The 12,296-nt window shown below is 43.3% G+C and overlaps 1 protein-coding gene across 2 annotated transcripts in view; it reads right to left on the bottom strand.

Moving 5' to 3' along the window:
* Positions 1 to 12,296, bottom strand: part of fam184aa (family with sequence similarity 184 member Aa) — a 123,320-nt gene that overhangs the window by 18,390 nt on the left and 92,634 nt on the right. For both annotated transcript variants that reach the window (XM_080720288.1, XM_080720289.1), the window contains exon 20: positions 1,913 to 2,059. In XM_080720288.1, coding sequence (XP_080576414.1) covers positions 1,913 to 2,059 — 147 coding nt within the window. The remainder of the gene's footprint in view (positions 1 to 1,912; positions 2,060 to 12,296) is intronic.

Below are 12,296 nucleotides of genomic sequence, written 5' to 3'. Positions count from 1 at the left end.
GGATAGGCAAGTGCTACGGTAAGCACCAGGCCTGGAATTTCATAATTTTAGGGGCAAGGCCACTTGGCATTTGGTGTTGGCAAGAAGGCCATTAAATAAAACAAGATGTTAGTTCCATTGAAAGAATTTGTTGAATTTAAGGGTTATAGGGATGATAGCCTATTCTGCAGTGAAATAGATAAATGATGGTATTTACAATCTGATCCATGCTCAGCCCTGCACCAATCAAAGTCACTGGACTGGTTCAAAGATGGGGACACGGGGAGTTAAGATTTCAGAATCTCAACAAAAAAAGAAAAACACTGGTGTCTACATGACAAGAAAGAGACACTGGGGTCTTTTCACCTGGGGCATTAAGGCCACTGTGGCCTCAGGGCATGCCATTGGTTTGAGGGGCACAAGGCCAAACTGAGGGGCAACGGCAGCCATGGCTTTCATAGCCTCCATGAAATTTAGCCTCAGAAACTGAAACTTTGGGCATGGTGCATTTCGCTTTTATTTTTATTATTCATTTTTTGTATTGTTGTTTTATTGTATTGTAACTGTGATATGGATCTCCCGGGGTCTGAAATAAAGATTGAATTGTAAAATATATAGCGCCTTTATCCAAGGCGCTTTACAATGATTGTGCATTACATTCAGACACGCATTCATACAGCGATAGCGGAGGAAGCCACGCAAGGCACCAACTTGCTCATCTGGAGCAGTTAGGGGTTCAGAGTCTTGCTCAAGGACACGTCGACACTAACTCTGGGGGAGCCCGGGATCAAACTGGTAACCAGGGACCTCCCGCAAGCCTTAAAGGAGTGCAAATCCCTAGCCTCCTTCAAAATTGGTATGAAAAGTCACCTTCAGGCGGCTGCTACTCGAGACTTGTAAATAGACTAAACTAAGCCTGCATGTTCCCACACATTTTTGTTTGTCCCCTTCTTCTGCTTTTGTAATTGATTGATTTCCTATGTAAAGTACTCTGTTCTATCCGTCTGTCTTTCAATGTTATGAGATACATAAAGTGGTTCCTGTGTAAATAAGCTGTAAAGCTTACTAGGATCTCCTTTTAGTTAACCTTGTACCAGTGATTTGTGCTGTCATGAAACTGTACTTTTTTCTATTGCAAACTGCAAATAAACTCTTAAATCAATCAATCAATCAAACCACATCGGTAGAAAAAGTAGTAGTCTGTACATTCTGCAGTTCCTACTCTCTGCCCTTAGATGGCACTCTTGTCACATCCAAAAAGCCTCAGGTGAAAGATTACAGCAATAAAACTTGTTTTATTAGTTCTCCCAGCACTAAAACTTATTTTTATTACTCCAACCCTATTAGTTCTCTTCTGAAATACTACTCTGTGACAACTCACAGTGTGTGAAGTGCCATTATCATGTTGTTATTAGGCAATGTTTCAAATACCTAATAAACGGACCTGGACACAGGATTTACCTTTTGTGCTCACACACGCACAGCGCTCGCGGCCTCGCGCATACACGCATGCACAAGCGCACGCACACATGCGCGCACACAATGCAGTTTTTACTATGGTGAAAGAGACGCCCTCTTTCCTTGCCATACCTGAATCTGTGTGAGCATTCAAGAGCATTGCATTGTCCAAACTCTCCTGAACGTGAATACAGCATCTTATGTTGAAAGAATGGCCCTACTCTGTGTAGACATCCATGCCGTTGAACCACATCTCCAGTACTTGACTTGATTATGCTTAGTTCAGAGTGGTGTCAAGCACTGAAAATAGCCGACCTCCAAGCTTGGAGGTCTGCTATTTTCGACAGTTTTACCAAAAGCCCCCTTTACAAATTTCAGCCCCTGCCTCTCTAACATTCTCTGCACGTACACGTACACGTACACGTACACGTACACGCACACGCACACACACACACACACGCACACACACACGTACAGTATTTGCAGGGCAGAGATCTTGTCCTTGAGCAGGTCCTGGGCCTTGTTGAAGTCGGCCAGCATGATGTGCGTCTCCCTGTGGTGCGCGACGCTCATCTCACCCAGGTCACGCTCGTGTCTCTTCACCAGGTCCTGCTCGTGGGCCCTGAGAGAGAGAGAGAGAGAGAGAGAGAGAGAGAGAGAGAGAGAGAGAGAGAGAGAGAGAGAGAGAGAGAGAGAGAGAGATTTGATTTTTAAAAACAGGGTTCCCACACATCTTTACCAATTAATTTCCAAAACTTTTCCAAAACCTTTCCAGAATATTTAACCCGATTTCCAGGACTATATAGCAATAATTCAGCTCAATAACAAATTGCTTACTCCTATGTGCATTGCCCAAAGACAGGTAGTGTATGCCAGTGGTTCTCAACCTTTTCAGGCCGTGACCCCCGAAATAATCATGTTTGAACTGGGGACCCCAGACCCCTGATTACTAAGAGTAGAGGAATGTTGTAGCCTATAACACAGTTTTATTGTGAAAATAGCTGATCTACATGCTCACAACGCCTCGCGTTGCGAGGCGTTGTGAGCTTGTAGATCTGCTATTTTCACAATTTCTGCCTCTGATATTTGACAATTTGGCCAATGTTTAATTTGTCATTTCAGAGGTATTAACAAAATCAATAACCAAAGACAATGCACAGCTATTTTTTCTAGGACCTTCCAGGACCCTTGATCAATTCCAAAACTTTTCCAGTACTGGAAAAATATTTTTCTGATTTCAAAATATTTCCAGGAATATCATGACCGTGGGAACCCTGTAAAAAGTCCTTTATTACGCACTGCTGGGTGGTGTTGTAGTCGAGTCCACCTAAAGCGAGTCCAAGTCAAGACCAAGTCCGAGGGGGGGCGAGACCGAGTCAAGACAGTAGAATCATGGGCGAGACCGAGACTGAGACAGAGTCAATGAAAATTTGGACTCGAGTCCTGACTCGAGACGAGTCATTGACTCGATAGCCTCGTGAGCCAGACTTCAAGAAAGAAAAGCCTGGGAGAGCGCCCCTAGTAACTGTGGCTAACAACATTTTAATTGTATATAAAATACATCTAGCCATTCAGATATCTTATTATACATCAGTAGGCTATTGTTCATGTGAACTGGTTTGTTAAGGCTTATCCATTATAATTATAATTTATAAAATCGCTATGATTTATCACTCGTTTTCCACTGCGGATCACTTCCTCATTTAATCAAAGCGGACAGCAGCAGGAGTCATGTCCCCCTCCGCGTCCAATCCGAGACGCCGGAGGAGCCGATGAGATCTGTCGGGGCCATAGAATGTCCGCGTTACGTTAGACTATTGACTCGAGTACTACAACTGCTGGGTAATAAAGACCTCAACTACATGCCTGACTTAAGCAGAGAAAAAAAATCACACCTTGTTGTGAACTGAGTGGTGGTCAAATAAAAAGAGTCAAATAAAAAGAGTCAAATACATGGATTGCAATCCGCGACGCGTTGTGAGCTTGTAGATCAGACACATTTTGTCACGGAACACGCCGTGATGAAGAAGTATAAGCCAGGATTTACTTGGGTGATGTGATGTGTGTTGAACGGACGGACGGACGGACGAGGCTGCAGTGCAGACTGCACACAACAGCGCCGAAAAAGGTAAAGTAGTGGGAACAAAAGCAGGAAGCTCCATTCAGCGGCAGCCACTTCCAATCAAACCACAACATTGCGTATACCTCAGCGTCGGACTTTTCTCCGTGCTCAGAGTTATGTCTCCGGCTGCAACATTAGCGCGAGCACACACACAACGTTGTGCGTGCTGTTGCAGCCACCCAGTCGCGGACGTGTGTGTGTGTGTGTGTGTGTGTGTGTGTGTGTGTGTGTGTGTGCGTGTGCGTGTGCGTGCGTGCCCTCCTTGCTACGTGTGTGAGCCTGCTCAATAGCGCCCCTCCTTCAACGTGTGTGTGTGTGTGTGTGTGTGTGTGTGTGTGTGTGTGTGTGTGTGTGTGTGTGTGTGTGTGTGTGTGTGTTTGTGGTCTGTGTGTGTGGTCAAGAGAGGTATGACAGGCGACAGACATACAGACAGACAGACACGACATCGTGAAACCCAATTACAGGAGTGGCGGTGAGACCACCACTCAAAAACAGAGACAGAGACAGACAGAGAGAGAGAGAGAGAGAGAGAGAGAGAGAGAGAGAGAGAGAGAGAGAGAGAGAGAGAGAGAGAGACAGAGAGAGAGAGAGAGAGAGAGAGAGAGAGAGAGAGAGAGAGAGAGAGAGAGAGAGAGAGAGAGTGAGAGTATTTTGGTGACTCACTATAATGTGAAAACAGATACAGTATATCGTCGATGTTGGGCATATTCTCCATATTCTAACTTTTTTCTGTTTCTCAGTGAATTAATTTAACATCCTACTTGATAAACACATTTTCACTCTCTCAAAATGTTTGCTTAGGGTTAGTAATGTAATGTTTGCAAACGTTTTGTTGCATTTGGCCCAGAAGAACCCGGTGTCAATTGTCTAACGTAATCCTTAGCCCTACACTCCCTCTGCCAACCTGGGGAGAGCAACGGACTGACCTCATGCTTCCTTCTATGCATGAGGAGTCCAAGCCGCTTCTTTTCACCTGACAGGGGGGAGATTTCCCGGTTTGGACGTAGCGCGTGGAAGGAACACGTTATTCCAACCAGTTCCTTTCCCCTCCATCAGGCGCCGCGGCTGGCCAGGGGGAGGCAGTATAGAGACCAGGATTACTGCATGGGCGGTACACTACACTATGTGTGACAGTGTATGACAGTTTGATCAATGAGCACAGCGTTTGTTCCGCCATCGTCCTGTTGCGTCTCGGGAGGGAGAAGAAAGCTGCTTCCCTGCAATGTCATTAGTTGCAAGAAAACAACACCTCTCTCTCCACAGCCGCCAAAAACAGAGAAGGGAAAATGAATCCTCTATGGATGGGAGGTGACAATACAAGGTGCACAGTGCACACACAGACATAATGAGAAAACAGAAAAACAGAAAAAGAAGATATTAAACAGTAGCAGTTGCTGTAGAATATAAACCGAATCCATAACAGACTCAGTGCCACCGGCACCTAATTAATGGAGCCAAGGGCAGATATGGCTCCCCCAGTCTACTAGAGTCTACCATTGCGTGTTGTCATGAACTATCTCTTTAAAGCAGTAGGCAGCAGCAAAAGGCACGCAAAGGAACTTCCCCATGTAAATAGGGTGCTCTGTTATGAAGTGAGCATATGATTGGTGGAGAATAGAATGGAGATCGAATGCTCTAATTCTAATAGAGAATAGAAGCATGGAGCTGGGTTTCTTGACAGAACTTGCTCTGCACATGTCTGGATCGTGTGTGTGTGTGTGTGTATGTGTGTGTGTGTGTGTGTGTGTGTGTGTGTGTGTGTGTGTGTGTAGGTGTGTTCATTGAGAAGCAGTGTGTAGTTACATGGAGGGGACAGATGTGACATCATGATATCATGTTGAAGGCAGATGGCTTACATTCAGCACAGCGTTAGTTCATGTAGACACGGACTAGGACATTTACGACTTGTGATTTTTGCAAGTCGACTCGGCTCAGTAAAAAGTTGAGTTGAAGTCGACTTTATCGTTTGATGAAGTCATCACATCACACACGACCCCCCAATTATTTTGGGGGGTCCCCAGATGATTAACTTAATGTGCAACATTGTTTTCTCACTCAACTGTAAACAAACCAACATAAAGTTTAAGCGTATAGAGGGTATCTGCACATTTCTAAGTGCCAATTTAAGGACTTTTTAATACCTCTAAAATGACAAATTAAACATTGTCCAAATTGTCAAATATATAGAGGCAGAAATTGTGAAAATAGCCGATCTACATGCTCACAACGCCTCGCGATGTGAGGCGTTGTGAGCATGTAGATCTGCTATTTTCACAATGGAACCATGTTATACAAAATGTAATGTAGCACTGTAATATTGGATCATTCCGTTCTTGACAATAAGCAATCCTACTGTTTGAATGCTGTACAGACACACACATGGAGCAAAGATAATGATAGAAAAAAATACAAAGGATTTTTTTTCAACTTCGACTTTCTCTGGTGGGAGTCAACTTGTGTAATGAAGTCGACTCAGTCGACTTGTCGACTTTTTCGTTAATGCCCTAACATGGACAGGCAGAAAGTTACATTCTTTCCCCAGACCCTCCTCATTCATTCGCTAACAAGTTAATTAAATACAAACTCCCACAAATGTGCATGTCTTACAGGTTACATGTACATATCTCTGCAAATCTTTTCAAACATTTCAGTACTTACTTTTGGTACTTTAAGTACATTTTGATACCAATACTTTTCTACTTAGTAAATATTGAATTCCAGACTTTTACTTGTAACAGAGTATTTCTATATTGCAGTATTGATACTTTTACTTAGGTAAAACATTTGAACACTTTTCCCCACCACTGCTGCCGTCACAAAAAAAAAAAAAAGACATTGTCAGTGCTCTATTATGCTTGTTCTAGTATGTAAAGTGTGTGGAGGCAACCCGAGTCGTTGTTGTGATATGTCACTGTGTTAAACATTTGAAATTGAAAGATGATGATGTTGTGGCAGGCCTTGTCAACCCTAATGATGTCTGCGAGACAGCAGTCTGAAGTTTTTGTGTGTGTGTGTGTGTGTGTGTGTGTGTGTGTGTGTGTGTGTGTGTGTGTGTGTGTGTGCGCGTGCGCGTGCGTGCGCCGTGCGGTTGTTCAGCCTGACTTATTGCACCCAGATAGAGGGAGAAAGAGATGGAGAGCGAGACAGAAAGTGAGAGAGAGAGAGAGAGAAAGAGAGAGAGATTCCTTGAAATATTACATCTATCATTTCTTATTGCTTTTTCAGATACTTTATCAAAGTTTCCCTTCTTACCGTATAGAGCAGTTTGCTACAAGTACCGTTCCAGGAGAAGTGCTACATAAATTACTGTATATACGGTCAGTGAACGAGTTATACCCACAGAGCTATGGGAGCCCTATTCTGGCGGCGCCGAAGGCGCCGCCAGAATAGGGCTCCCATAGCTCTGGGGGCCTTTCGCCGCCGCCGAAGGCGGCGGCGAAAAAAAATCGGGTAATTGCGGATATAAAGTCGCCTAAAACGGGTACTTTCCTATATTAAATCATATTAAATCGGGTATTTCGCGGATATAAAGTCGGCTAAAACGGGTATTTCCTATATTAAATCATATTTTTCCTTTCACAATATTAATTCGGGCTTCACATTGGCTATGTTGACAACTCCAGGCAGTCTTTTCTGTTCATATTAACTCACCATTATTGCTCAGCCTCCAGTTCCCAATTCCTCCATCTGATGATCTGAGCTCTGAGCCATCCAGCCAAAAGTTCCCGTTCTGGTAGCATAAAGTCGGCTAAAATGGGTATTTTTCTTTCTCAAAACAAGGCGGGTCGGGTTCATATTTATTTACTAAAAAAAACATTGTCACGGGCACAGGCACACTAAGGCTACAGTCTTGCTAAGACAGCGTTGTTTTGTTTGGTTGTTTGGTTGCTGTCCGGCGTGTCCGCCTTCCTTTGCCGTCCGGGCCGTGGCTAGAAGTGCAAAGACTCGATGCAGTGGTTCCTAGCTTAGCCTATGCCCAGGCCATGGCGAGACCACGCAGCTGGGTAGGTCTGCATCCAGGGCCTCCTCGGCCCTGGGGGAAAGGTAGGAACCATTGCAGCGAGTGTGTTATAACCCGGACGGTAAAGGAAGACTCACACCCCACATTAAATGCGCCTGATTTATAATAATAAAATGAATAGTAGGATTAAACGGTGTGATGTCATTGTTCAGTCTTACTGTCTAACATGTTTATTTAGTATATCTAGTTAACATAAATAATATAAATTCTTCCAATGGAACATAAAAAATAAAAAAAAACGAGAAAAAAAAAAAAAAAAACACACTTAGAAAAAAAGAGACCCCAAAGGGGGTTGTTGACTATGGGGTCCCAGACTTTAACTATGGGAGCTAAGACCCCACTGGCACCCACGTAACTCGAACTCTGTATACGGTACACATTTCACAGTTTCAAAGTTTCTGTCTAGGCTCGAGTTCTCTATGGCAGGGGTTCCCAAACTTTTTTGGCTCAGGGCACCCCTATCAATATTTGTTTCAACTGAGGCACCCCTACATTATATTCATAATTTTCACTCCCAGCACCTATATTTATGGCATATTTTAGTGATTATGTTGAGAGGAAAACATTGAGATAATAGCCATTTTGGTTAGAACTGACTGAAAATAACGTTGTACTTCAAGTGTAAAATGATACTGAATATATTTTTCAGTATTTCAGTAAAGTGTCCAAATATTATCAAATTATCTCGCGGCAACCCAGGGTGCCCCGTCACCCACTTTGAAAACCCCTGATCTATGGCCATCTCTTTCCTCCTGGTAGTACTTGTGAGAGAGAGGGGGGAGAGTGTGGGGTGAGAGGACAAGGAAGAGAGAGATGGAAAAGAGAAGAAAAGCAGTGGTGTAAAGTAACTACCGTAAGTACTTTTACTTAAGTATTGTACTTAAGTACAGTTTTGAGGTATTTGTACTTTACTTGAGTATTTCCAGTTTTCAGTATTTTTACTTCTACTCAACTACATCATTTGAAAACTTTAGTTACTAGTTGCTTTAGCCCTATTTTATACCTTGGCTATTTGAAAATAGCCGATATCGTGACGCGTTGTGACCTTGTAGATCTGCTATTTTCAAACATTTTGTACTTTTACTTTTGGTACCTTAAGTACATATTGATGCCAATACTTTTGTACTTTTACTCAAGTACATTTTGAATTCCAGACTTTTACTTGTAAGGGTGCCCTCACACCAAAATACCTAGAGTGGAATCCGCCAATGCATACTTGAGTAAAACATCTGAGTACATTTTCCTCCACTGAAGAAAAGGAAGGAAAAGAAAGAAGAAAGAAAGAAAGAAAGAAAGAAAGAAAGAAAGAAAGAAAGCGAGAGAGCTCATTTCAGAGTCATTGAGTGGGTTGTGTGTGTGTGTGTGTGTGTGTGTGTGTGTGTGTGTGTGTGTGTGTGTGTGTGTGTGTGTGTGTGTGTGTGTGTGTGTGTGTGTGTGTGTGTGTGTGTGTGTGTGCGTGCGTGCGTGGTCGCGCGCGTGCGTGCGTGCGTGCGTGCGTTCGTGCGTGCGTGCGTGCGTGCGTGCGTGCATGTGTTGAATCCCGGCTTACAGCTCACTGACTCATGTTTTATTAAAGTGCAGCAGCAGATGAAAGTGTGAATAAGGGCTTAAAAATCAGGGCCTATACTTTGCCATCCCATCTTCACTCGTTGCTTAACCACGACTAAGCACATTCTACACACCGTCTCTTAACACTGGGTTGACTGGACCTCCCCTGCATTCTACTGTATTTGTGTGAGTTTTACTTTAACCGTGACTAAGCCGACAAGAATAGCAGATATACAAGCTCACAACTTTTGTGAGCTGTGGATACTTTAATGTTCTCCCCATGCCAGTGTTCAAGGCTTCAAGCCCTCTGTTTGTTCGTTTATTCGACCCGGAAAAGAACACGACGCAATTGGCCAGTATCTCACTTTGAGTGGCAGCGTCCCTTCTGCACTTCAGCAATTCTGCCCTCCCATTTTAATCGACTGCTCCAATGAACGGCAGTGTCTAGTAGGGGTGTAACAATACATTTTAATAGCGATTCGATAAATATCACGATACATGGTTGACGATACGATACATGGGCGATATTGGATTGAATCTGTGTGAAAAGTGTGGATAGTGCAGGTTTGTGTTATTATGGATATAAATAAAGTAAACACAGTGATTATCTGCCAAATGCATGGTCATTGTATATTGACAAACCTGCACCTTGACATGAACCTAGAGATTACACACATTTATCGATAGACCAGTGTAGCTATATGGAAAGGAAAAGTAATTAAACCCCTCGTTTTAAAATGATCTTCTTAAAAATTCTAAATACAATGCACACATTGGTAGTATCGATACAATCGATTCTTTGTACTGCCGATTCGATACGATACAAAATAAATCGATGCAATTCGATTTTAGCTGTTTTCATTTCGATATACTTTGATTTCTTAACTAATTTTGTGCCCCAGAAATTAACGGATTAAAATGTCCAGTGTGCCTCTCGCTGGCTCCATAAACGGCCAGTCTCTTATTTTGAAGGCCAGAAGTCCATAGCTTAAACACTTCCGGTTTGACGTCATCGCGTCATTCACAGGAAGCGGTCATCGTCCACATGGTGTTGTGTAATGGCGGAACGGAGCTTTTCAACATGTGTTATATAAGCGAGCATCTACTGCCATCCTCGCTTTGAAAGTGTTGTTTGGAGATAATGGACATTAAAGATGAGATTCCCCGTCTGCCTCAATGTTATGGGATTACTATTTTGTGCCTGTGGATCCGTGATGATGATAAATCAGCGAGGGAGATCGTCTCGGGACCTTCCGCGCATGTACCCGGTAGGATAACCGCCGTTACAGTAATATATTACTTTTCGCGAGACATCTCGCGATCGGCACTGCGGACATCAAAGGGAATTTTGCGAGACATCTCGGGAAAGGCACTAAATGAGTTAAGTTAAATACAATATTTCGATACAGTTACTATATTGTTACACCCCTAGTGTCTAGCTTTTTATATCTACAGTATGGTTACATGGAGTTGACAGATGTGACATGATGATATCATGGTGAAGGCAGATGGCCACCCACCACCCTAGAGCCTGTCTCTGTCTGAGCTTCGTGACAGTTATTAAGGACAGGTTTTCCTTGCTAGAATGTCGTGTCTCTGCTCTGTTATGTGAAGCGTGTGGAGACAACTTGTTGTGATCTGTCGCTGTGATAAACATTGAAATTGAAAGATGACGATGTTGTGGCAGGCCTTGTCAACCCTAATGATGTCAGTGAGACAGCAGTCTGAAGTAATCTAGAGCAGTGTTTCTCAATCTGTTTTGGCTTGAGTACCCCCTTTCCCTAATTTCTGAATCAAAGTACCCCCTTTACCCAACAACAACATTTTGCTTATACAACTTTAATTCAAATATAAATAAATAGTGGTATATGATGCTATTTCAAGAATATAAAATCACAAATAAGGAATGGAGTGAAAGAATTTAAAACGGTTTTCATGTCAATAACCTCATTACATTCAAACAACTTTAAAACACATCCCAGTTGCCTGGTACCATGTAATTTGGTTTAGCAACTCAGGCTCATATCAAGTTTCTCCATTTGTCATCATTAAACATAACAGTACATGTTTTTCCCCCATCCTAATTCAATTGTAGTCAATTATTTAACTATGAACAATATTAGCATGATTTATACTTCTATTTTTCTCTTTTTGGGGGGCAATTTCTGAGTACCCCCTGCAGTACCTCCGCGTACACCTAGGGGTACACGTACCCCCATTTGAGAAACACTGATCTAGAGTATGTGTGTGCGCGTGCATGTGTGGATTAAAGTAAAAGTAGATAAACACAAATAACTCAAATCTCTCTATTACGCAATTTGTGAAAATATCTGTTTCTCGGTGCAGAAATCCATGTCGTGCACCGCATCTCCAGAAGCTAAAGAGCCCAGGGAGTTTCGCCAAAAGGGCCCTTTCAGGAATTTCAGCCCCTGTGCGATTAGCCCTATTCACGGCCCGCCCACCTACTTCCGTTTCTCAGTTTTCCCCGGGTGCTGACTTCAATTCAGAAGGGGAAACTATACTGGACTTAAAGCCAGCAAATCGTTATTTCTAACGGTAAAGTCAATTATAATGCTTTGTGCCGTTTACTATCTTGTGTTCTTGATCATGCTAGCCGTATTTTATACTTTACTATTCGGAAATTGCATTAAATTTGCGATTTCTGTGCTAACTCTATAGGCTCTAGTAGGATTTACCCCTTCAAAACGGGACTTCAGCACCCGGGGGATGCTGAGTGGGCGGGTCGTGAATAGGGCTAATTCCCCTATTGGGTGGCAGTGGCTCAGGGGTAGAGAAACCGCCATTAGAACACGGAGGGTTCCCGAAGGGTTCCCAGTTCGATCCCGGGCTCCCCCAGAGTTAGTGTTGAAGAGTCCTTGAGCAAGACTCTGAACCTCTAGTTGCTCCCGATGAGCAGGTTGGTGCCTGGCACAGGGTTTCCTCTGCCATCGGTGTGTGTGTGTGCGTGTGCGTGTGCGCGTGCGTGTGCGTGTGCGGGTGAATGTAATGCACAATCTACAGTATGTAAAACACTGTGGATAAAGTCGCTATATAAATGCGCCACTTACCTTTTTTTCCCCTTTTTTTAACCATGCGCGTGTGTGTGTGTGTGTGTGTGTGTGTGTGTGTGTGTGTGTGTGTGCGTGTGTGTGTGTGTGTGTGTGTGTG

The sequence above is a fragment of the Nannobrachium achirus genome (assembly GCF_963921795.1).
Source record: "Nannobrachium achirus genome assembly, chromosome: 24".
Lineage (NCBI taxonomy): Eukaryota > Metazoa > Chordata > Actinopteri > Myctophiformes > Myctophidae > Nannobrachium > Nannobrachium achirus.
Note: the sequence above shows the minus strand (reverse complement) of the source record. Positions and strands in the feature narration are given on the sequence as shown.